Raw genomic sequence first — 25,304 nt, 5'->3', positions numbered from 1 at the left:
TCACTTTTTCACTGAATTTCACTGAATTTCTAGAGTTGGAAGGGACCATAGAGATCATCTAGTCCAACTCCCCTGCTGAAGCAGGATTGCCTAGAGCTAGAGCATGTTACTCAGGACTGCATCCAGGCGGGTTTTGAAAATCTCCAAAGAAGGGGACTCCACAACCTCCCTGGGCAGCCTGTTCCAGGGTTCCGTCACCCTCACCGTGAAGAAGTTTCTCCTCATATTTGAGTGGAACCTCTTATGTTCCAACTTGTGCCCGTTGCCCCTCGTCCTCTCGGTGGGAACCACTGAAAAGAGTCTGGCTCCCTCCTCCTTCAACCCTCCCTTGAGATACTTGTAGGCGTTGATAAGGTCTCCCCTCAGCCTTCTCTTCTCCAGACTAAAGAGTCCCAGCTCTCTCAGTCTCTCCTCATAAGGGAGATGCTCCAATCCCTGAATCATCTTTGTAGCCCTACGCTGGACTCTTTCTAGTAGTTCCCTGTCCCTCTTGAACTGGGGAGCCCAGAACTGGACACAGTACTCCAGCTGTGGCCTCACCAGTGCAGAGTAGAGGGGGAGAATGACTTCCCTTGACCTGCTGGCTACACTCTTCCCTATACAACCCAAGATACCATTGGCCTTCCTGGCCGCAAGAGCACACTGTTTACTCATTGCCATTTTACTGTCCACCAGGACCCCTAGATCTTTCTCTTCAGTAGTTGCCTCTAGCGGGTCCACCCCTAACCTGTATTGGTGCCTGACATTCTTCTTCCCCAGGTGCAGGACCCTACACTTTTCCCTGTTGAACCTCATGAGGTTCTTCTTTGCCCAGCCCTCCAGCCTGTCCAAGTCTCGCTGGATGGCAGCACAGCCCTCCGGGGTGTCAGCCACTCCTCCCAGTTTGGTATCATCAGCAAACTTGCTGAGGATACACTCTGTCCCCTCGTCCAGGTCACTGATGAATATATTAAACAGCACGGGTCCAAGTATTGACCCCTGGGGGACTCCACTGGTTACAGGCTTCCAACTTGAACCTGCTCCATTAATAATTACCCTTTGGGTCCTGTCACACAGCCAGTTCTCAATCCACCTCACTGTCCCCTCATCCAGCCCATACTGCCTCAGTTTCCCAATGAGGATGTTATGGGAGACAGTGTCAAAAGCCTTGCTGAAGTCAAGGTAGATGACATCTGCTGCCCTCCCCTCATCCAACCAACCGGTTATGGCATCATAGAAGGCTATCAGATTGGTCATACATGATTTACCCTTGGTAAACCCGTGTTGCCCACTTCCAATAACCCCCCACTCTTCAACTTGTTTGGAGATGACATCTAGTATGAGTCTCTCCATCACCTTCCCAGGGACAGAGGTGAGACTAACTGGTCTGTAGTTCCCAGGGTCCTCCTTCTTGCCCTTTTTGAAGACTGGAGTGATGTTGGCCTTCCTCCAGTCCTCAGGCACCTCTCCTGTTCTCCACGACTTCTCAAAGATGATCGAGAGTGGTCCAGCGATAACGTCTGCCAGCTCCCTCAGCACTCGTGGGTGCAACCCATCAGGCCCCATGGACTTATGAATGTCCAGTTTGGCCAAGTGGTCCCGAACCTGGCCCTCCTCTACTAGAGGAAAAATTTCCTCTCTCCATACCATCCCCCTTGCCTCTAAGGCCACAGATTCATGAGGGGCAGTCCTAACAGTGAAGACTGAAGAAAAGAAGGCATTCAGCAACTCTGCTTTCTCCGTGTCTTCCACTACTAGGGTGCCCACCTCATCCATCAGTGGGCCCACATTATCCCTCACCTTTCTCTTGCTGTTAACATACTGAAAAAACCCCTTTTTGTTATTGTTAATATTGGTGGCCAAGCTGAGCTCCACTTGAGCCTTGGCCCTTCTAATTTTCCCCCTGCATATCCTCACCGCTTCATGGTATTTCTCCTTATCTGCCAGGCCCTTTTTCCAAAGATTATAAGCCTTCTTTTTGTTCCTGAGTTCCAGCCGAAGCTCTCTATTTAGCCAGGCTGGTCTTCTTCCCTTCCTGCTTGATTTTAGGGACTTGGGAATAGCTTTATCTTGCGCCTTTAAGAGTGCCTCCTTGAAGAATGACCAGCTTTCCTGGGCACCCTTGCCCTCGAGGACCATCTCCCAAGGGACACCCCCAATCATGCTCCTGAAGAGGCCAAAGTCTGCCCTTCGGAAGTCCAGGGTGGCAGTCCTGCTGGCCCCCCGCCTTGCTTCAGTGAGAATTGAAAATTTTATCATTTCATGATCACTTTGTCCAAGACGGCCTCCAACGTTTACATCCCCCACAAGACCTTCCGAGTTAACTATCAGCAGGTCCAGTAGGGCACTTTCCCTGGTCGGTTCCCTCACCAGCTGCGTTAGGAAGTTGTCTTCCACGCATTCCAAGAATCTCCAGGACTGTTGCCTCTCTGCTGTGTTATATTGCCAGCAGATATCAGGGAAATTGAAGTCCCCCATGAGTACAAGGGAGAGTGATCGTGAGGCTTCTGTCACCTGCCTATAGAATACTTCATCAGTCTTTATATCCTGGTTTGGGGGTCTATAACAAACTCCCACCACAATGTCTGCCTTACTGGTCTTCCCCTTGATCCTTATCCACAGGCACTCGACACTGTCATCATGCATATTGCTAAGTTCTAGGCATAGAAGACTGTTCTTAACATAAAGGGCCACCCCACCTCCTCTCTTTCCTTGCCTGTCCCTTCTGAAAAGTTGGTAGCCATCAATTGCAGCACTCCAGTTATGCGAGTCATCCCACCACGTTTCTGTGATGGCAACTAAATCGTAGTTTTCTTCCTGCATGATGGCCTCCAGCTCCTCCTGTTTGTTGCCCATGCTGCGTGCATTCATGTAGATGCACTTCAGCCGGGCTAGTCTTCCCACTATTTTTCCGGAAGGGCTGGCACATTTACCTAATATCATTGGTGCGCTGTTCCTGGGCACCACTTTGGTAGCCCCGGTTCCAACCCCGTCCCCCTTCAAATCTAGTTTAAAGCTTTCTTGATAAGTTGTGCTAACTCCCGTCCCATTGTGCTTTTTCCCCTTTGGGTTAGGCTTCCCCCATCTGCTGTAAGCATCCCTGGTGACCTGTAGATCATTTTATGTTCAAAGAAGCCAAAGTTCTGCTGCTTGCTCCAGTCTTTTAACCATGAGTTGATTAGTTGCTTCTTCCTACTTACCCCTTCGTCCATCCCTATGTCTGGTGGGATAGCAGAAAACACCACCTGTGCTCCTGACCCCTTGACCAGTTGTCCCAGAGCCCTGAAATCCCTTTTAATTGCGTTGAGGCTTTTGGTGGTCGCCTCATCATTGCCCACTTGAAATATCAGTAAGGGGTAATAATCTGAGGGATGAACCAGGGAGCGGATTTTCCCTTGTATGTCCTTGGTACTCGCTCCAGGGAGGCAGGTAACCTCCCTGTGGGATGGGTCAGGCCTACAGATTGGGCCCTCTGTTCCACTGAGGATGGAGTCCCCTATTACAATCACCCTCCTTTTTTTTTTTGTTGATGAGGTCTTGAGGCTTCTGTGTGGGCGACCCATCCAGGGTGCCTCACTGGGGAGGTCGTCCTCTCCAGTCTCCTTTGCCTCGTCCCCAAAATCCAGGACTCCAAACCTATTTTGCAATTGTAACTGTAACTGGGGGTGTGAGGGAAGCTGTTGAGGGTTCCGCCTGCCTCTCTGAGGGAGGACCAGCCTCCATTCCCCCCTTTCCATTAAGTCCCCTTTCTCTGCCTGATGACAGGGCAGGAGGGGATCATCTACTTTTATTGGTGCTTTTTCATGCTGCCTTTGTCCCAGGGTATGGCTCCACCAGTCAATTTCTTGATCAATTTCTCTCCCCTCTCTCAGGCCCCACTCTGTGAATTAGAAAGGAAGTTCTAAGAACAAAACTCATGGTTGTTTGCACAACGCAGCCGACAGGGCAAACAAGGAATACTGTGTGCTGACATGAAAACTCACACCACAGAAAATGATGCTGTCTGCAGCTGCAACATCTGCCACTTCTAGTCAGTAGATGCAGACAGCAGTATCACCAGTAGAACAGGGCAGGCAGAGAAAGCTTTTCACAGAGAAGGTAATGGTACAAACGTACTGAAATGAACTGACATGCTTTTCTCCATGTATAACCTGCCCAACTATGCTACTTTACTCCAAGGTTTAACATATTTGTACATAACTTATACTAAGAGTTATTCCATATTCAGATGAAATTGATGAGAAAAAGCTGATTTAACTGTAAAAGGATTAGATCATACCATTTTGTCAGAACGACCTCAAAGAATTTTCATTACAGCCCTTGAAGTTGACAGAAGTTTTCTTGACAAATCTGGTTACGTTTGAACTTACCTTCACTACTGCTGTCCTCTAACAATAAATCATGTCTGCTAGGTGATTCCTCTGTTTTGGAAGCATGACTTTTTTTGCTGTGTAACCTTGGAATCAATGTTTTATTTTCATGATCTGAAAAATCACTGCCACTAGAGGTCCATATTATGTCCTCAGCGTCCTTAGAGCTTTCAGCAGCAGAAGATCCTATTAAAAATAATTTTGAAGTGTTAGATCATTACACAAATGTGATATTGTTAAATTTAAAATTCTTTAAAATTAAACTATACTATTTTTGAACTGGAAAAAAAATATCAGTTCTGTCACCGTGCATCAGAGATCAATACTGGAGCACTAACATGTATTTCTTACACGTCCATGCATTATTTTCATTTTGGTTCTCCACAATAAATGCTAACACTTCATTTTATACAATGAGGCTATCAATCAGTCCTTCAGCAGAGTGAGGACAAGCAATGACTGTCTGACATATAGTCCTTTCCACACAGTACTAATGCTGCCACGTGTGCCCTTTCAAAATAGTAAGTGGTTTAAATAAAGACTGTCCTTAGAATTCTGGGTTTGGGATTTCTCTGACTTTATACAATGACTAACAAATGAATAAAAGCACGCCATCAATAGAGATGACTTCCCAGTTTTGTCCCAAGAGAAAGAAATTTTGAACTCCTCAGGAGTAATGAAGACTAGCTGTTGTATTTTTGAAGTGAAGACTTTTAAATTCAAAATACCTTTCTCCATCATTTTTAATAACAAAAGCAAGGAGAAAAAGATTAATGCTTAGCAGTAGAGCATGTAGAATTAGCAATCATAGGAAGGCAGCATTTTCCACTTCCTACAACTACTAAAGGTTTGTAGGTAAACGGGAAGTTAGAGAGTTACTGGGGATTTGGAACTAGGCAGGAAGGCCCAGAAGAGAGAAACACAACCGTATCTCCTCCTGTACCACAGAGAGGTTCTTTCAGAAATCTGAAAAAGCATGATTTTGTACCCCAAAAGGTAGAAAAAGGGTGCCCAGTAGGTCGGTCACTTAACTCCAAGAGAGGCAGCACAGCTGCTGGCCCAAGTAGAAATACAAAGACTGAAGAAGTCACTGTCCCCTCTTTCCTTCCTTTCCTCTGGACTCCAAAAGGGAAAGAACAGGAGGGAGTGAATAAGTCCTCCTCTTCTTTATTATGCCTAGAGTTCTTTGTTAATCACCATATTAAACAGTCTCAGGGGCATATAGAAGACTGTGAAAGCAGAAGGTTTACAAAGTTCTCATTTTCTGTCTATTGCTCATACTTACAAAATATGTTTTCTCTCTTGCCTGCTTGTCTGTCTGTAGAAGAGATAATTATTTCACCCCCTATCTAGACAGCTAAGTGCTGTTTTTCATTCCCTCCTCTTAAAAACATGACGAATTCAAATATCCTGCCCCTGCTAGAACAGGCACTGTATACAGCATTAGTGATGCTTCTTTCACCTGTTCAAGAGCAATCCCTGAATTGCCTGCAGCTTTGCAGAATGTATTGCTGGCACTCCAGGCGAATAAAGGAGCCCAATCACAATAGCATCAGAACTGTGTCTCTCATTAAAATTATCTTCAGATTACAGTAACAGAAGTAGAAAACAACCAGCATCTTGAGCCAACTTCTACCTTGATAAAGGGCAAAACAAAGTGACAATCTTCTGACAAGGCTAACATGAAATAGTTACAACATACCTGCTGCATTCTCAGCAGATGTTAACAGTGGTCCAAGATGCTTCTTAAACCTGGATTTCCTATCAGTAGATCTCAGAGCCTATATTAAAAAGAGACAGAGAAAGATACTTAATCACCAAGGCATTAAAAACAATTTTAACATGTAATAATACAAGTCATTATTAACTGTTGTTACTCACCCATCACGACTTAGTAGCATAATTTCAAATCAGTTTTTCTATCTTCTAATAGACTGTGATATAACAAGTGAGGTAATAAAGGATGAGAACAGCAACATAAAAGCTGAATTTTCATTGGTTTCGGAAATATAAACTTACTGTGACTATGCCAGGAATCACATTTGACCTTGGGAAGAACAACAGCCAGTATTTTCAGCAGTAAAATGTCAGAAGTGGGCAAAAAGAGTACGCTTGATAAAGCATGCACCCTACTCAACAGTTACAACAGAAGCAATCCAGTGGCCCTGTCTATGATTTTACTAAATCCCACAAGCTCTGCGATGCTGTGATTGCTCAGTACCAGAAAAGCAACTTGTTTGATGATGATTTTCAGCACAAAGCACTTCTCACTCAGAGCTGGTGGAACACCTCTGTTCATGACCAACAAGACCAACACACACAAAATAAATTAAGCATAATTTGATATATCATCCAAAAGAGCATATGCACCAAGATTTACATTTGCAGGGTCATCAAAAAGCAGGATTTTCTCCAGTGAATTCGTTATTGCAAACATACTCCTTATATCCAGCAAAAAAATCTTCAGATGCAAACTAGTGTCTTTTTGTTCCATATTTTTTAAGAAATGCCATACTCTGTCCCAAATGTCAAATTACTGTTGTATCCTTCACTGTATTCACAGGCCAAGAAGGCCAGTGGTCTCCTGGGGTGCATTAAAAAGAGTGTGGTCAGCAGGTCGAGGGAGGTCATCCTCCCCCTCTATTTTGCCCTGGTGAGACCACTTCTGGAGCACTGTGTCCAGTTCTGGGCTCCCCAATTCAAGAAGGACAAGGAACTACTGGAGACAGTCCAGCAGAGGGCTACAAAGATGATTAAAGGAATGGAGCAACTCTCTTATGAGGAAAGGCTGAAACACCTGTGTCTGTTTAACCTGGAGAAGACTGAGAGGGGATCTTATCAAGGCTTACAAATATGTAGAGGGCGGGTGTCAAGAGGATGAGGCCAGGCTCTTTCCAGTGGAGCCCAGCAACAGGACAAGGGGCAATGGACACAAACTGGAACACAGGGAATTCTGTCTGAAGATAAGGAAAAACTTTACTTTGAGGGTGAAGGAACAGTGGAACAGGCTGCCCAGAGAGGTTGTGGAGTTTCCTTCGCAGGAGATAATTCAAAACCTGCCTGGATGCAACCTGCTCTAGATGACCTGCTTTGGCAGGGGTGGCTGCCCAGAGAGGTTGTGGAGTTTCCTTTGCGGGAGATAATTCGAAACCTGCCTGGATGCAACCTGCTCTAGGTGACCTGCTTTGGCAGGGATTGTTGGACTAGATGGTCTCCAGAGGTCCCTTCCAACCCTTACCATTCTGTGATTATTGAAATTTTCCTAGTGATAAGTGCTATCTAGAATATAACGTATTAATATATGCTCAGGAAATTAAACTAACAAGTTAAGACAATGCCCTTACATAACCTCACTTTCCATTTTTGTCTATTTTGACAGTTAAAACAATATGCTGTTAATTGAGAAACAACACAAAAAGGCCAACATCTTGTAATTCAGTCAAGCATGGAAATTGATTTAACTGTCAGTTTGCATCTCTTTCTTACACCATTAAGTGAGCCAGCATTTTACCTCCAGCACTGAAGTGCTCTGAAAACCATCCCCACATCTAAGCCATGCATTGGAAATTGAAGTAGCAGCCACTGATGTCCTGACATTTGATTTTTTCTGCTGTAGGGGTGTCTCATCTGGGAAGGGCGTGCATTCTGCATTCCAAAATCGCTTCCGCTACAAAGAAAACAAACCCATTAAAAACACCATAAAAATCAGCAAACATAACTCTTTTCAAGAGAACTTTATTTAATCTAAGCTCCTCCTTTTTGTGAATATTTACAAATATAAATTCCAATTTTTAATGAGCTGGGGAAAAAGAGACTTGAACATTTGCAAACATTTTCTACGCAACACCATTTAATAACAACCCCAATAGCACGGGTAAATCTAATTTTTGAAAAGTACACTAATTTCTGCTGACTGCATTTTCTACGCAACACCATTTAATAACAACAACCCCAATAGCATGGGTAAATCTAATTTTTAAGAAGTACACTACTTTCTGCTGACAAAGTTACATTTGTAGTACCTGTTAGCTGCCCAGTGAAGCTGAAAATATTATCCTAAACAGGAACAGCTCAGTAAAATACATTTTAACCAAATAATTCCTTCAAATTCGTATTTAATCTGATTGATTTCTATGTTATGGAGGACAAACTAGACAATCACTATGCAGCTCTTCATTAAAAACTAATCAAACAAAAAACACCAGATACTTTCATCTTTAAGAATTACATTTGTTTTCACAACTATTTCCCAAAAAATGGTAGACGAAATGTTACATTCCCCTTACATGGAACGCCGGAAGTCATTTAGACTATTAGATAAGGCACGAACCAGGATGCTGATTAGCATCCAGTGCTAATTTCAAGCAATAGATTTTAAGTCTGAGAATAGCTGAGAGTATTGCCTGTTATCACATCCAAAGTTATCTTTAAGATTCTACACCAGTTTATACACATAAATTGATCTTCAGCATGATAAACATCTTAGCCCACTCAACTACTGAAACCTATCTTAGATAATGTTGACTATATTATCTGCCTGAACATGTCTTTCTTCTTTTTATATACTTTCTCTCAAGCAACTACAGTTCCTATCTATATTGAAGAATTAGTCCAAAGTTACATTAATCAGCACATACATTTTCAGCCGGGCTGGTCAATCAGCACTGTAACATACACTTTGAACTAAAACACATGTGCCAAAAAAACCCCAAACAAACCAGTCTTTGGCAGCTTTTGTCCATTTTGTAACTGATAATGTGTATTTGTCTCCTCTAGATCTTTTTGAGTGCTCACAAGAACCGAACAAGTACTTTCCAAAAGCATTCATCGAGCAGCATCTTGCTTAGCCCCTCAGTCCTATTGTCACATGGGGAGAACACAGAGTAAAACGAATGGGCAATTTCCTCTGACAGCAGCTGACCTTGCTAAGAGCCTCTTCAAAAACCGATGGGGGTATTTACACAACAAAGCGGCTACTACAAGAGGTCATTATCAAAGTCAAAATGTCCCCACAACTGTTCCCACTGATAGATAAGAAGTAGCACAACCTTGAATCTGATGTGGTATTAAATAAGGAATAAAAAGCACTTTAATAAGGATATGATGTCAAGTAAGGAGGCTATGGTGGTTTAAACAAGAAGGGTTAACATTATTACACAAAGAGAACTGAAATTTTGCTTTCCTCCCAGTGAAGATGCTGGCCAAAGCTTCCATCTCCAGAGAGCTTAGACACGAACCTCTACATCGTGAAATTCTCTTGGTAAGTACTCCTGCCTCCGCACAGAGGAAAGCGTGGATGGGAAAAATACCAATAACTGAAATGTGTCAGGACCCATTTTTTGGTTCTGTGGCAAAATGGCACAGCAAGGCTTCACTCACTCCAACTGGAGACGTTCGATTCACCTCTGTGTCCCCCTGAGTGGATAGCTTCTGCCAGGCTCAGAATGAACAGAACGGCCAGCGGTGCACCAAGGCTCAAAACCATGCCATGGCTCTAGCTCACTTTTTTGATTTGGGCCTGAGTGGATAGCTTCTGCCAGGCTCAGAACGAACAAAACAGCCAGTGGTGCACCAAGGCTTAAAACCATGCCATGGCTCTAGCTCGCTTTTTTGATTTTGGAGTTTTTTGGTTTGTTTGTTTGTTTTTTTAAACCTTAGCCAGTGCCGGAAGTCTTGCTTGCTTATACAAATGTTTTCATAGCTTCAAGATGATTTTGCAGACAAAAAAATTTACAGTGTAAAATGCAGTTAGTCTTGCTTGCTTATACAAATGTTTTCATAACCTCAAGATGATTTTGTAGACAAAAAAAATGTACAGCGTAAAATGTAGTGCATCTAAGCTTATTTCTTAAATGGGACACTCCAGTTCTGAAGAATATGTATCTGTGCCAGTAACAGCACTACCACTTGCACGTGGGTTTAAAATGGTTTTGATGGTCAATTAAAAGCATAAACAGTTGCAGGTAAGTAAAAAAGCCACATGTACAAACAGGTACAAAAAACAGGCTTCGTAATATATTTCTATTGTGAAGGAAGCCAAATAAACAACAGAGAGTAATTCTGTAGGTTCTATTGTGAAGGAAGCCAAATAAACAACACAGTAATTCTGTAGTTCAGTAAGTTTCTCATCCATGTTATTCTTAAAATCATTAAATACTCTGTCAGACAGAATCCCTCTATTTCTCTGTGCTGTGAATACAGCAAAGAAAGAGCACAGTATAAGAGGCAGGGGATGAACAACAGAACGTGGCAGCTGAGGTACAGCCAGTGGTGCACAACTGTCAAGATTTGGGAAAGGAATGCCATATAAAAACAGGCAGGATAAAATTACATGCAAACTCCCTCTCCCCAGGTAAGAAGGGCTAGGCAAACAGGCAGGATAAAATTACATGCAAACTCTCCCCAGGTAAGAAGGGCTAGGGTACATATAGAAAGGGTATGCTTACAGTTGACAAGATTAAAAAAAATGCTGAGTAGAACTAATAACTAAGCTGGATTTTTGCTTAGATTGTGTAGATTGTGATATTTATATTGTTAGAGTGCAATCTGAAGTGGCACTGGGAGTGGCTTTTAAACAGCTGGGAATATTCCTTCAGAGGCACTAGACAATCGTGGCTGTGACAGGCAAAAAGAGAGTTTTAATAGTTAATGACAGTTAACAACAGAAGAGTGTTACTGAATCCTCCACTTTGCTAGCCTGGATAAGGGCAGGGCTGCTCAGGTTTTCAGAGCAGTGCTACAGGGATGTCTGGTTTGTCAAACCAGAAACAACTGGAGTCCCCTCTTACCCTTCTCCTTCGTGAGAGCTTGGCACTCACCAGGCTCCTTGCAGACACAGTGACAAAGAACCAAACCAGCAGAAAACTTCTTTGGGAAGAAGCACTAGTTATCTGCAGCTGGCACAGCAGTGGAAGAGAGGATACAAGGAGCAGTGGGACCACTCCAGCAGCTCCTTGACACCGCATCAGCTTAATTACAACCTGAAGACCTGTCAGTACTGCTGACAGTTCTGGTTAATTACCTCTTTGTCTCACAAAGTATCCTGCTCCCCAGATAGAGGAAAATCTGAGAGGTTTTGCTACCACCACACAGAAATGTATAGCCACTATCATCACTGAGAAAAACTGAAAACAATTCCTGAAGTCCCAGAACAAGAAAGTAAAGAAATGCACCCTCTACATAAAATGTTCGTCAGCTACCGCAAATTTCTGTCAGACACCATTTGGAAGGAAGACAAAAGGAAAAGGGGAGGACTTGATTATTGATACCGACAGCAGTGATTTACAGCTCTGTGGCTTTAATGCAGATACCTTTCCACCATTTCCCACATCCTACATCACCTAAAGACAACTCCCCCCCTCATCCCAAACTCCCTGACAATCTCAATCTCTCCTTATAAATATCTGATGTGAACTCAATCCATACTTACTGAGTGGGGAGTTTGTCATAGTAGCACTGCATGTGTGCATATATATGCATGGATGCATGTATATACATTCATACACACACCAAACTCTTTTTAAAAAAAATATGCCATGTAAAAGGTGTGTCATGTAAACACGTATGAAGTAATGTTGATGTGCAGATATAAAAGTAAAGCACAGAGATGCATTTTTCTTAAAAATCTGTAATATGAACATTGTGTGCAATAGATAGGAGTTTCAGATACACATAGATACGAAGTTACAGGACAAGTGAGTCAGAAGAAAAATTCTCAAGGGCACAGATGGTTCCCTCTGGATGAAAACTACAGCCCAAAGACTGGGAGGGAAACACAGTGACCACACTTTCCACACTTCCCACGCACACACAAATTACAAATGCACTACAGCAAAGGGAGGCCAACTGCGAGGCAGCGTGGCCATGGCCCAGGGAGCGTGGGTGAGCGAGCTGGGAGCAAACATGTGGGGCCTCTGTTCGGCTCTTGGCCTTCAGGCATGGGGAGGGCACTGTCACCTTCCCCTGTGGAGATGCCAGGACTGCTGCTCCCCGACACCCTAGCACAGAGGTCTGGCGTCCAAGGATCTCTGCTGCAGGAATAGTCAGCTGACATGCAGAAATGGAAAGTTTTAAAGGCTCTTTGCATCCCCTCCAGCCTGGTTCAAGGCAACAGAGAAACTAATATTTTAAGAAACTTTTTTCTCAGGAATAAATATTTATAATTAAGCTAATCTGAAGGCCCTGCTGTTCCCAAAGAAATGTAGCAACAACAGCGAGTTCTCCTAATCTTGAATCACAAGGTTAATAATCATCGTTTTCTTCTGGCATAAGAACAGGGCACATAAAAAGTATCATGTGTGATTTATTAATGTTATACATTAAGTGTCCAGAAACAAGATCTTGGTATTAAAAAATATCAGTGAATAGGGCTCAAAAGAGCTAGAGCATGAAGACCTGGCATACCCCATAAAAATCAAGATTAATTACAAAACAAAGAGTTGGGCAAACAATCTTGTGAATTGTGCAGAGCGTCTGACGACAAACATGACTTGTGAAATTTTGAGTTAAAGGAGAGGCTAAGATGGCTACCTGGTTCACAAAAGCATTGCATTTTCTCTCTGGAGCACATCCCTCCAAAGGAGTGGGGGAAAAAAATTAAATTACTCCTGCTGTTGTTAGTGGAATTAGGATTAAACCCTCTCTATGAAAGGCACAGCAAGCAATCCTTCCCCCATTGCTCCTTTAGTTATTTCCAATGAGATAAAGGTAAGTCAGCCTGTGTGGGTGTAGATGAGAGGAAAACGGAAACACACTCTGAAAATTCAATACATAGACACAGTGATTATGCACCAGTCTACTAGAAGTATGAGGCTGGATTTGATTTTTAAATGGATGGTCCTATCCAGAATATCTCCACTCAACCAACTATATTGTTATTTATGCCAAATACTTGTTACTCAGAAGTATCCTATACGAAGTCAAAGGGCCTGTGTGTTCAGACTGCTCACTACACAGCCCTTTACATTCCAGACAACCCCACTTTCTTGGGTCTGCTCCAAAAATCACGAAATGAACCCTCAGGAAAACATGACCCAGTATATTATCTACTTCATATGCAAGTAGAATTTCTTCAACACTTCAGCTTCTTTAACACAAAAAAGCACCATAAGCTGGAAGACAAAAAAAGCCCCCAAAACGTTTCACTACATGAACTCCTCCTGCTACTGACATGGCAATCCAGAAGTTTGGCACATCACTTGAGCATCACTCCGAAGTATTCAAAAACAATTATTGCATTCTTCCCAAACACAGAGCAGAACAAACAATAAAGTGCTGAAAATTGCAGCTCTAGTTTCCAGAGACTTTTCATGGTTTTAAAAAAAACTTTTGAAGGGAACAATTGCATAACAGTACACTGAAATACCAGCAGCCATTCTCATCTTTCACCTTTGTCCTCATAAACTTACACAAAAGTATTTATAAACTAAAAGAAAGGTATCTTGGGCTTCAAAAGCCAAATCTTAAGGTAGCACAAAGCTTAATTTGACAACAAGCATCTCATTTTCAGCAAAACTCAGTATTCACAATACTGCACTCCTGAAAGTGTAGATACTGTTTATAGAGCTTGGAAAGAAACATACTTACATTTTAACCCTCAAGTGAGAATTTAAATAAAGGCTGCAAAATCAAAACCATAGTCTGTAATTTTTTTTTCAAGCCAAGATTATTTTTTTAATCCTATGAAAATGAGTATGCTATTTTCCAAAGACGATTCACAAGAATACATATGATCCTGAGAAAGGACCCCATCAAGTTGTAATCATTTGTGAAAAAATTTAAATTGTATGACTACAGTCACACGGAGCTAGCATACCTCCTTCCACACAGTCAGCATGCATGTGGAAAAGAAAAAACAAAACAAACATCAAAACACTTTTCCTATGCACATTGATGTCAGTGATATTTTTTAAACAGTGTTTTAAAACCTTTCTCTGTGTTTGTGACTTTTACTATTCTTAATGAAAGGCTATTCTCATTGGCCTATATGTATATATAGATGTATAAAATATTACCATTTGAGCATCAGGATTTTTTAACCTACACACACTCATTTAAGCACGAGTATAAACTATTATGTGCTTACATTGAGAAAAAAAAACAACTCATCGAACAAGAATACTATTGAAATGTACTTTGTATTAGTAACTGGTGCCAAGCAGTTAGTTTAACAGAACTCAGCACTCTATCAAAATGGTTAAAAGAGAAGTATTTTTAAAAAACTTTCACAAGATTAAATTATCCAAAATGTTTAGGATACAATAACAGTATCATACCTTTTTGTTATGTATCAGGTTGGATTGGTTTTATAAATATTTTAATTAATAGTCAGCAAGTAGAGAGAACTGGTGTCTTTTCAGTTGACCAGTACAGTTTTCATTTATATAGTAATGAGGAACATCGTCTGCAAAACAAACTGCTATTATCAGAAGTTGTCACCACATTGCAACAAGAGTTGGTTAAACCTCGGCAGCTGAAGCGTGCAGTTTTTCACTAGTCAAGAACTCCAAAACTTTTAGAATATGTACAGTGTCAGTATACAAGGTAATTTACATGAAGCATATTATTTAAACGTTCTGCTTTCATAAAAAAGTATTTTAAATGTGGTTATATTTAAAAATTGATGTAGACTATTCACACCATTTTATCCACATGCTAATTGGAAGGCAAAATGCTTTAGAAACCAGATCTGTCATTTTCACTCTATTTGTATTTATACAGCAAACAACAATGTTTATATTCTGTCTTTCAGCAGTACCTCTATAACATCTCAAGCACTGCAAATCAGAGGCGGCCTCCCAGTTACTATCCTGCAGGTACTATCAAGTGCACCAAGCAAACCACCAAAGTAAGGGGACAAAAAAAAAAAAAGAAAGCACGGGACGCTTCTCACAGAATCACAGAATATTCACGGTTGGAAGGGACCTTTGAGTCCAACCACAAAAAAAAAAAAAGAAAGCACGGGACGCTTCTCACAGAATCACAGAATATTCACGGTTGGAAGGGACCTTTGAGTCCAACCACAAAAAAAAAAAAAGAAAGCACGGGACGCTTCTCACAGAATCACAGAATATTCACGGTTGGAAGGGACCTTTGAGTCCAACCACAAAAAAAAAAAAAGAAAGCACGGGACGCTTCTCACAGAATCACAGAATATTCACGGTTGGAAGGGACCTTTGAGTCCAACCACAAAAAAAAAAAACCAAAACAAAAGAAAATCCCCCAAAACCCCCACACCCACAAAACAACAATCCTGGGCACTAGAGCATGCCCTGAAGTGCCATGGCTACACATTTCTTAAATACCTCCAGGGATGGTGACCCCACCACCTCCCTGGGCAGGCTGTTCCAATGCCTGACCACTCTCTCAGTGAAGTAATGCTTCCTAATATCTGATCTAAACCTCCCCTACTGCAACTTCAGACCATTTCCTCTGGTCCTGTCATTATTCCCTTGGGAGAAGAGGCCAACCCCCACCTCTCTACAACCTCCTTTCAGGTAGTTATAGAGAGCGATAAGGTCTCCCCTCAGCCTCCTCTTCTCCAAACTATTCTCCTCCCTCTACTCCCACTCGTGCCCACAGCAGCTCAGCTATTCAAAAGAAGAATATTAAGCCTGACAAACCTGGCAAGACTCTTTTCCTCTCATACTTTAACTTTCCCTGCACTTTTTCCCCTGACTGTCACCTAATAAAAAAGGCTGAATTATACTTTCCCCTCGCTACAGCTGCGCTTCCACTGTGTAATGTGAAAAGGTCAGTGTTGCGCAACCGAGCACACCACGGAGGCGGTGATGGATCCGTTTTCCCGCCCCCCGCTCCGGTGCGGCGGGTCGCCGACACTCGAGCCTTCCCTCGGAACAGGCCGGGGCCAACTCTCCTTCTCCAGCAGCCCGCGGGGCCGGAGAGGAAGGGCAGAGCCCAGCAACGACCCCTGCCAGGCCGCTTCCTGGCCGCCCCTCGCTCGCGGGGCGCTGAGGGACCACCCGCCCCGGGGGAGCCGGCTGGCCGGCTGTCTCACACCGCCTCCCCGGGTCCGGGTCTAGAGGGAGCAGCGGGGCTGCTGCTCGCCCTCCACCACCACCCGCCCCTCGCACCGGAGCCGCGGCGGGTGGCCGGGGCGCGGCGGGCGCACGAAGCGCCGGCCGCCTGAGGGAAGGCCGGAGCGGCCGTTGCCGGCGACCGTTACTCCCCTCAGCCGCCCGCGCGCGGCCCGCCGGAGCGCGAGCCCCCTCTCCCCTCCCGCCACCGCGCGCACGCAGGTACCTTCCTACTGGGCATCGCCCCCTGACAAGGCAGCCACGTCCCCCGTCACGTGGCGGGGGAGCCCCAAGGGGGCGGGGCCAAGGGGAACCCCCGGCCCGCTGAGGCGCGCGGGGCTGAACACCCCCCTCCTCCTGCCCCGCCCCTCCCCGCGCGCGCCGGCCACACCCCCTCCGCCCGCTCCCGCTTTTGGCGCCGCCAGAGCCGCGCCTCCTGGTTGGGCGGGAGGCGGGTGACGTCACGGGGAAGGCGGAGCCGCCCGGGGAGGGGGCCGTGCGCATGCGCTCTGCCGCCCCGCTGGTGGCCGGCGGGCGGGCGCCAGTGGCTCCGGTGTGGTGGCCGCCGCCGCCGCGGTGCTGCGGGGCCTCCGCCGCACCCCGCCCGCCCGTTCTCCCTTCTTGCGGGGTTCTGAGGCTGAGAGCGGCCGCACACTCGCCGCAGCGCCGGGCAGGCCCTCCTCACAGCGCGGCCGTTGTCAAGGAGGCCCCGGGGGCCCTGAGGGGCAGCCGGCGGGGGTTTCCTGAGGGGGAAACGCCGCGGCCGGCACCGCGTCCCTCCGGGCCGGGCGGGTTTGGGCCTGGGCCTCTTCCCCCGCTGAGCTGCGGGGGTGATGCTGCGGCCTGGGCCCTCTGTGCCCCTTGCCCTGGCACTGCCTGAGGTGGGGGCAGCTCCCATCCCTGTGGGGGCGGCGCAGAGGGCTCGGGCTGAAGGACATTTGTTGTGGAAGGAGAAGTTCTCCAGCCTGAGTTTGGCCTCCACCTCCTTCGTGATACCCAAATTCACTTAAGAAGTCAATCTCAGAAGAACGGTGCCTGTTTAACACCACAGGGCAATAAGCAGCAGTGGGACTGAACGCCGGGTGGGTCTCTAAGCCAGCAATGTCTGAACACAAGGCAAGATGCTTTATGAAAAACGTGTGTGCTGTTAAGCCGTTCACTTAACATTTTTAACTCCTTAAACAAAGAAGCTGATGAATTTACAGGCAAAAATGGTACGAGGCAGCAATGTGCCCTGGTGGCCACCCCAATGGTCTCCTGGGGTGCATTAAAAAGATCGTGGCCAGCAGGTCGAGGTAGATCGTCCTCCCCCTCTATTCTGCCCTGGTGAGACCACTTCTGGAGCACTGTGTCCACTTCTGCGCTCCCCAATTCAAGGACAGGGAACTACTGGAGAGAGTCCAGCAGAGGGCTGCAAAGATGAGTGAAGGACTGGAAAGGCTGAGAGACCTGGGCCTGTTTAGCCTGGAGAAGAGAAGATTGGGAGGGGATCTCACCAAGGCTTAGAAATATGCGAAGGGTGGGTGTCAAGAGGATGGGGCCAGACTCTTCTCAGTGGTGCCCAGTGACAGGACAAGGGGCAACAGGCACAAACCGTAACATAGGGAATTCCGTCTGAACATGAGGGAAAACTTCTTCACTTTGAGGGTGACAGAGCCCTGGGACAGGCTGCACAGAGAGGCTGTGGAAATCTCCTTCTCTGGAGATATTCAAAACCCACTTGGATGTGTTCCTGTGCAACCTGCTCTAAGTGACCCTGCTTAGGCGGGGGGCTTGGACTTGATGGTCTCCAGAGGTCCCCTCTAACCCCTACCATCCTGTGATTCTGTAATGTCAGTGCCAAGACGTAGAGATTTGAAATTGACACTGGGCTGAACAGACCATCTCTTCCATAAAATGATAATTGCAACAAACTGAAGGAAAAAAAGGCTGTTGGCCTTTGAAAGTGTTTTTCTGATACAAGTGAGAGCACTGGCAGGAAAGGGACAGGTAGGTTATTTTTTACTACTTTTTGGTATGTTCTTGAGAAGGTCACTTGGGCTGTCAGTGCTGCTGCTAAAGAATTAAGAATAGTAAGCAATCTTTGTAAAATGAGATAATTGTATCTCATAGGTTAAATAGAATTAGTAAAGCGCTTACATTTTGATAGAAGGTAGAGTATGACTGCATTTTTATTATTAAACCCTAATTACTTGTATCTATGTCTATAGTTTACAGTTTGTATTTTTTCCAAGGTACCCTGTGGCCAATACCCATCTCACATTCCGTTTATAAAGCTGCCACTAATTAAAGTGGATTTTGCAGGGGGAGGAGAGCCAGAAACATCATCATCCAAACCCCATCTTGCCTTTGATTGTTATGTTCAAAACAGAGTTAAAAGCACTGTGTTCTAATCCTTCCAAAAAATTGCAGTATTTCTTCTGAAATTACCAGACTGACAAATGAATTCTGTTATTTATCACCAAAGTGGTTTTCTTTTATATTTATGTTTGTTATTGCATTATTCAGTTAAATAGGCTACGTTAGAGCTAAACCGCAGAGAAATGCATGGACCACAGAAGTCTGGTCTGCTTAATGAGTCTGTATTGTTGTTTTGTTTTGTTTGGGTTTTTTTTCTGTACATCAACTCCTTACAAGGATTTCAAGGTGCTCACACCTAGAAGGAACTTCTGTAGAATCCCAAGGACCTGACCCAATCAATAGATTTCCTTTAATTGTTTTAATATTCTTCACAAAGAAGTACTGAAATGTCATGGAAGTAGAGGAAACGGGTCAGGACCTAGCCCTACATATCAGGAATTAAAATAGAGCTGTGATTGTTTTCTGAAATAATGTTTCTGTGGAGAAAGAATAGCGGATGCTGAGCTTCTTCACAAAAGCTTAAGTTTCATAATACCAGGACATTATTTTTCAAGTCTGATAAAAATTTCTGTGCATTATTCTTTTGGAAGTCATAACTAAAACAATTGGCTATATAATTTTTGAAGAACTCTTTTTCATGTGCATATGAAGCGTATCTGTATTCTTGCAGGCTTAAATAAGAGTTTGAGTCTACTGTTTTTTCTGACATACTGATTGACTGCATTTGTGCTCAAGATCAAAGTTGCTGCTGCTCAGGGAACATTAAGAAATGTTATACTTTTTGTATTTTTATTGCATGAAAATTCTATGAAAAATATAAAATTCTTGTTAACAATAGAACTGGATTTCTTTAGTGAAGTCCAGAAAAAAGAGCATTTATTTGTCGGTTGATTGCATCGATGTTTCTGAATCCACATGTAGAAAGAACTTTTCTCTCAAAGAAACAAAATGTATTTTATACAAATGAACTAAAAGATAAGGAGGCTTAAATTACTGAAGTTTGGAGAATTTGTTTATATTGATTGAATGTGTCTGTCCTTCATTCTAACGTGGGTTTATGGATTCATTTCCTCTTACGGAGCATTAAGTTACAGCTCTAAAAGCTTTCCAGTGTATAAAGCCTGGTATGGACAATGTCAAATTCAAATGTAGGGAAAGGTTTTTTGGTTTGAGTCATTTCCTTAGTAAAGTTTTAAAAGTCACAAACATTCTGGCCACTTAACTGGATGAGGTAGGTAAGGAAAAATTTGTTAAGTATTTCAGAATCTGTTTTTCAGGGTCAGCTGGATTTTTATGAATCTGTCAGGGAAGAGGTGATCCCAAGGCTTGGGCTAGATCCCAGGCGGATCCCCAGTCTAGATCCAAAATAACATTTTTTTCTGCAGAAGATGTTGATGATTCCAGGCTTTCTAAGGTTTCCTAGGAAACAACATGAAACACTTCAGACTTTTTAATCCCAAACTGCACTGTCAGTTCCGCTATAAATTAAATTGTACCATTTCACAGTATGATGCCTGCCTGTGCCAAGGCGAGCTGTAGACTTATGGAAAAAAAGAAAAAAATACCCTCAGGGGATGCCAGATTTTAGTGAAGCAAGTGAAGTCAAGTTCTTAAATTCATGCAAATTAAAAATTCGTAGCTGATCGTTTAAGAATCAAAAGCAAAAATAGGTTTTAAATGAATGAGCATACCCGGGGACTTTTTTTGCCAGCCCTTGCCCCTGGGCAATGAAGTTGTGAGGGGCTCCAGCCTCGGGGGCTCCCCAGCTGCCCACCAGCACAGGGTAGTTGCACACTGGGCCCAAGCCCAGTCATCTCAGCATCCCACCACCAGGTGCTGCCTATGGGATCTTACAATCGCATTATCGCTGACATTTTTATGTCTTTTCCTGCTATTTCTCAATTTCTTTGTATTCCATACTGTAAAAGTACTATGAGTACATAACTTTCTGACAGATGGTAACATTTGGGAAGCATATTTGCCTACTTTTTATAAGATGTCTCTGTAGTTTAAAAAGAAAAATGCAAATAAAATAAGATTTTCCAAGCTGAAACTGAACATCTATCATGAAGGTACTCTGTTTTGGCTCTACCCTGTGGGGGGGGGGGGGTGTGTGGGGAAAGCAGGCATATATTCAGAGCTGGAAAAAAGTGACACTTTTTAAACTTCAATCATTAGACCAGTTTAGTTCTACCAAAGTTCTTCCTCTTAGTTTAATTCAACAAGATTTTGAAATTACTGAGGTACTAACAAAACTGCATTTTCTATTTTTCAGTAACTTCAGAAACAGAATTTTCTCTCTTAGGTCCAGTATTAATACTGCTTTAGCGTGACTGGGTTTATCACGTCTGTGGTGTACCCTTGTGTCGAAGACTTTGCAAAGGCTGTTCCTGAATATTGACAGGTTCGTGTTAGCCCATGCAGTGATGGGGAGGGAAGCACACGTTACAGGGAAACCCAAGGTATCCCACACACTGCTCCCTCTTTACCAGTTCTTCCCAGTACATTAGTCCCTTTTTCAGGTGCTTTGGCAGGTAATCCTTTGGGGTTTCCTCTCTGCATGATTTCTCTCTGCTTCTTCTTACCTTCTTGAAGTAGGCAGGAATGTACTATTGGATGCCTTCTAGATATTGCAGAGCAGGCAGCTTTAAGTTGGCGAATAAACAAGACCCTGTCATAAATTATTAAAAGCCAAAGTTACCATACTAGGCAGTTTTCCCTATGCAAGAAACTCCACCATTATTAATTGATTAATATAACTTGTAGCAGACAGGGTGAAGACTGAAAGCCAAGGATTCATTCTAAGCCATCCTGGGCTGTCATCTCTTTTCTTACCATTTTGATGGATGAAGAATGTAACTCATCTTGATGTTTGGTTCCTTTCCGTTTTTTCACTCTCTTTTTTTTTTTTTTTTAACACCATTCATATCTGTGGAACAGTTAGTCTTTTCAAAAATTTTTTGCATGTACCAGTGGTACAATACGGCCTCTCTTTCAAAATAATAAATCACCGCTTTCCTTTCAGAACTACACTTAATTAGTAAACAGCACTGAAGACCCGAGAATTCCCTTACTGATCTCACTGGATTCAAATCTGGCCTTGACTTGTTTCCCCCAGAGCTGCAGAAATCCAAGTTTGGGTCATTTAGTTAGTAAAGTCTGAACTGTCACAAATATTCCAGCCACAGTTGATAAAAAACTTAAGCTTTTTCTACAGTAAAAGTTAACTGTGCTCTGATTTGGGCTTTTTTTCTTAATGCTGGTCTCGTCCACACTCAAGGTCATGAAATGGAAGTTTGTGCAGGTTATAACACTCGTGTGCTGGTGCCAGTTAGAGCTTCTCTTTACTCAGGCTACAACTCATAATCATTAATTTTCCAGAAGGGACACAAGGGAATGTGCGGCAGCACTGAGGCTGCTTTCATTGCTCTTCCCACAGTCCTGCATGTAGGCCACACAGCTTGGATCACAGCTCAAGCAATTGTCCAGAAAAGAGCTCTAAACCATAGGACAACCTCTAAACATATACAGGGGTGTGCATGGAGACAGTGAGAACATCGGGTGTAGCAGTAAACCACGTGGCTGTGGGTTTTGCTCACACCTGGGCTTGGCTAACCTGCCCCCTTGGTCTTAAGAGACAATGATTCGTATGAATTGTGATGTGTAAATCAAGGCAGTTTCTCAAATGGAAAGCTAGCACGTGTCAGTATCATTTCCACAGTACTCTCAAATGTCGCGTTACTTGTGCCGTAGCTTGCTCTTTGATGTTCCATATCCGGTCACTGGTCTGTTTTCTTCTCTTTGGTATAGCTTATCTAACGCTGCCTCCTTGGACGTGCTCATGAGCAGACACAGAACTTGCTGACATACGAATTCACGAAATTGCATTCTTACATATATGCAGCCTTTTACATTCTCTGTTTAGTGGAATATTTATGACAGTTTTTTTTCTTTTAAAAGTGTTGCATTTATCACCAAGACAGTTTTGAGAGAAAAACAGGAAATAAAACTCATGTTCTATATCTACCATATCTGTATTTTATATCTCTATCTTTGTGACAGCACATCTTTTAACATACATTTAGAGGACTGCAAAGAGAAAAAATGCTTTGTGACCTTCTAGAAAAAAGCTTTCGGAAAAGCAAGTACCTTTTCTACCACTGTGCATCACACTGCTAGTAGTTGTTCAGCCAAATATCTGGTTTTGTGTTTGAGGCTTATGAGTTTCGGAGTTAAGAAACGAAAGTGATAACTATAAAATGGTTTGGTCAGTTTTAGTAACCTACTTGCCTAAATACATTGCACTGAGTAGTAGTCACGAGTCTTTTCTTATATACTCTTGCAGATTAATTCAATAGCATAATACAGCTTAAAAACACGAGGTGTGTTTGTGGTGAAGGGATAAGAGATGAAGGGGATCCCAAATCAAAATCCAAGTTATGAAGACTAATTAAAATTAGAGTTGAATCCTGAAAAATATAAGCCCCAAATGCTTTAGCTTTCTTAACTGAAATCAGTAACCTGAAGCCAAGGGCTACAGTTTTGGGTTGTTTTCAAGAGCAGAAATTCAGATGCTGCTGCTGGAAGCAGAATGTAGTTGTAAGCACATCTCCAGTGATTAATGTGTAATTAATAATAGAGAACAAGAGCCATTGTATACAGTTTGCACTTAGCCATTTTAACTTGTATATAATTCCTAGTAAACCTGCACAATTTGTAAAATAACACTGGCTCTTACAGTGCATTAGGTGCCTGGAAGAGCTCATGGGGTGTGAGTAATGGATTTTAATTGATTTTCTTTCTGGAAAGATTCCATTTGATGAATAAGATCTCAGACCCTGATGTGTATGATTTCAAGTCTCCCTCTCATAGTGTGCAGTGAAGGTAACACAAGGTATCATGCCATACACTTAAATGCATTTGCAGCTGAAATATTACTCCTGATGTATTCCAGTCTTTTGCATACACCAGTGCCTCCTTTCCCTGCAAATCAGAAAGTGCAGAACGTACCGCAGGCTGGTGTGGTGTGAAGGACTCTGGTGCAGGTGTTTTAATAAAAAGATACAAGAGGCAGATAACTGTTGGAAAGGAATGCAAATAAAATCTTTAATCCGCAGTATCACCTGTTTCTAAAACACATTACTTAAACCATAGAATCATAGAATGGTTTGGGTTGGAAGGGACCATGAAGATCATCGAGTTCCAACCCCCCTGCCATGGGGAGGGACACCTTCCACCAGACCAGGTTGCTCAAAGCCCCATCCAGCCTGGCCTCAAACACTTCCAGGGATGGGGCATCCACAACTTCCCTGGGCAACCTGTTCCAGTGCCTCACCACCCTCACAGGAAAGAATTTCTTCCTAATATCTAATCTAAATTTACCCTCTTTCAGTTTAAACCATTACCCCTTGTCCTATCACTATACACTCTGATAAAGTGTCCATCCCCATCTTTCCTGTAGGTCCCCTTCAGGTACTGGGAGGCTGCTATAAGGTCACTCTGGCGCCTTCTCCAGGCTGAACAACTCCAACTCTCTCAGCCTATCTTCACACTAGAGGTGCTCCAGCCCTCTGATCATCTTCCTGGCTCTCCTCTGGACTCACTCCAACAGGTCCATGTTCTTATGTTGGGGGCCCCAGAGCTGGACGCGGTACTCTAGGTGGGGTCCCACCAGAGTGGAGTAGAGGGGCAGAATCACCTCCCTTGACCTGCTGGACATACTTATTTTGTTGCAGCCCAGAATGTGGTTGGCTTTCCGGGCTGTGAGTGCACATTTGGAGAATAAGTCTTATGAGGACAGGCTGAGGAAGCTGGGGTTGTTCAGTCTAGAGAAGAGGAGGCTGAGGGGAGACCTTATTGCTCTCTATAACTACCTGAAAGGAGGTTGTAGAGAGGAGGGGGTTGGTCTCTTCTCCCAAGTTACAGGTGATAGGACAAGAGGAAATGGCCTCAAGTTGCTCCAGGGGAGGTTCAGGTTGGATATTAGGAAAAAATTCTTCACTGAAAGGGTTATCAGGCATTGGAATGGGCTGCCCAGGGAGGTGGTTGAGGCACCATCCCTGGAGGTGTTCAAAAAACAAGTTGACATGGTGCTTGGGAATCTGGTTTAGTGTTGGTTTGTGTGGGGTTTTGGGGGGTTATTTTGGTTTTTTGGTTTGGTTTGGTTTAATTATGGTTGGACTAGATGATCTTAAGGTTCCCTTCCAACCTAGGCGATTCCGTGATTATCAGCTCATGTTGAGCTTCTCCTCATAACATTCGTTTGCGTACTGTCTTCACAGGCACATCTTGACACACACACACTAAACACAGCATCCTTAATGCAACTCTAACCAGGAAAAAAAGAGTTTCGGGGCCCGATGGGGACACGTTGCTTGTCCTACGGCTCGCTGTGGCCGCGGGAGGCTGCTGCGGACCGTCCCCGGCGCCGGGCCCCGGGAGGACACGGGAGGTTGATAGGAGAGGCCGAGGGCAGGCTGGCACCGCGCCCGCACCGACCTGCCGGTCCCACAGGCACCACCGCCACCGCCGGCGGGTCCCCAGCCCCGCGGGTCACCGC

General features: G+C 43.9%; 1 protein-coding gene across 2 annotated transcripts in view; it reads right to left on the bottom strand.

The window, feature by feature from the left end:
* The window catches only part of SPIDR (scaffolding protein involved in DNA repair), a 208,203-nt gene extending 191,462 nt beyond the window's left edge, over window positions 1–16,741 (bottom strand). For both annotated transcript variants that reach the window (XR_001411377.1, XM_014936883.1), the window contains exons 1-4: window positions 16,611–16,741; window positions 7,861–8,016; window positions 6,052–6,130; window positions 4,350–4,535 (exon numbers count right to left, since the gene is read on the bottom strand). Coding sequence is in view for 1 of the 2 variants with exons in the window: in XM_014936883.1 (XP_014792369.1) it covers window positions 4,350–4,535; window positions 6,052–6,130; window positions 7,861–8,016; window positions 16,611–16,625 (436 nt within the window). In the remaining variant the exon portion in view is untranslated. The remainder of the gene's footprint in view (window positions 1–4,349; window positions 4,536–6,051; window positions 6,131–7,860; window positions 8,017–16,610) is intronic.
* Between the last annotated feature and the right edge of the window lie 8,563 nt (window positions 16,742–25,304).

Source organism: Calidris pugnax, unplaced genomic scaffold, assembly GCF_001431845.1.
Source record: "Calidris pugnax isolate Ruff unplaced genomic scaffold, ASM143184v1 scaffold51, whole genome shotgun sequence".
NCBI classification, from domain to species: Eukaryota; Metazoa; Chordata; class Aves; order Charadriiformes; family Scolopacidae; genus Calidris; species Calidris pugnax.
This window is presented reverse-complemented; position numbering and strand designations above follow the sequence as displayed.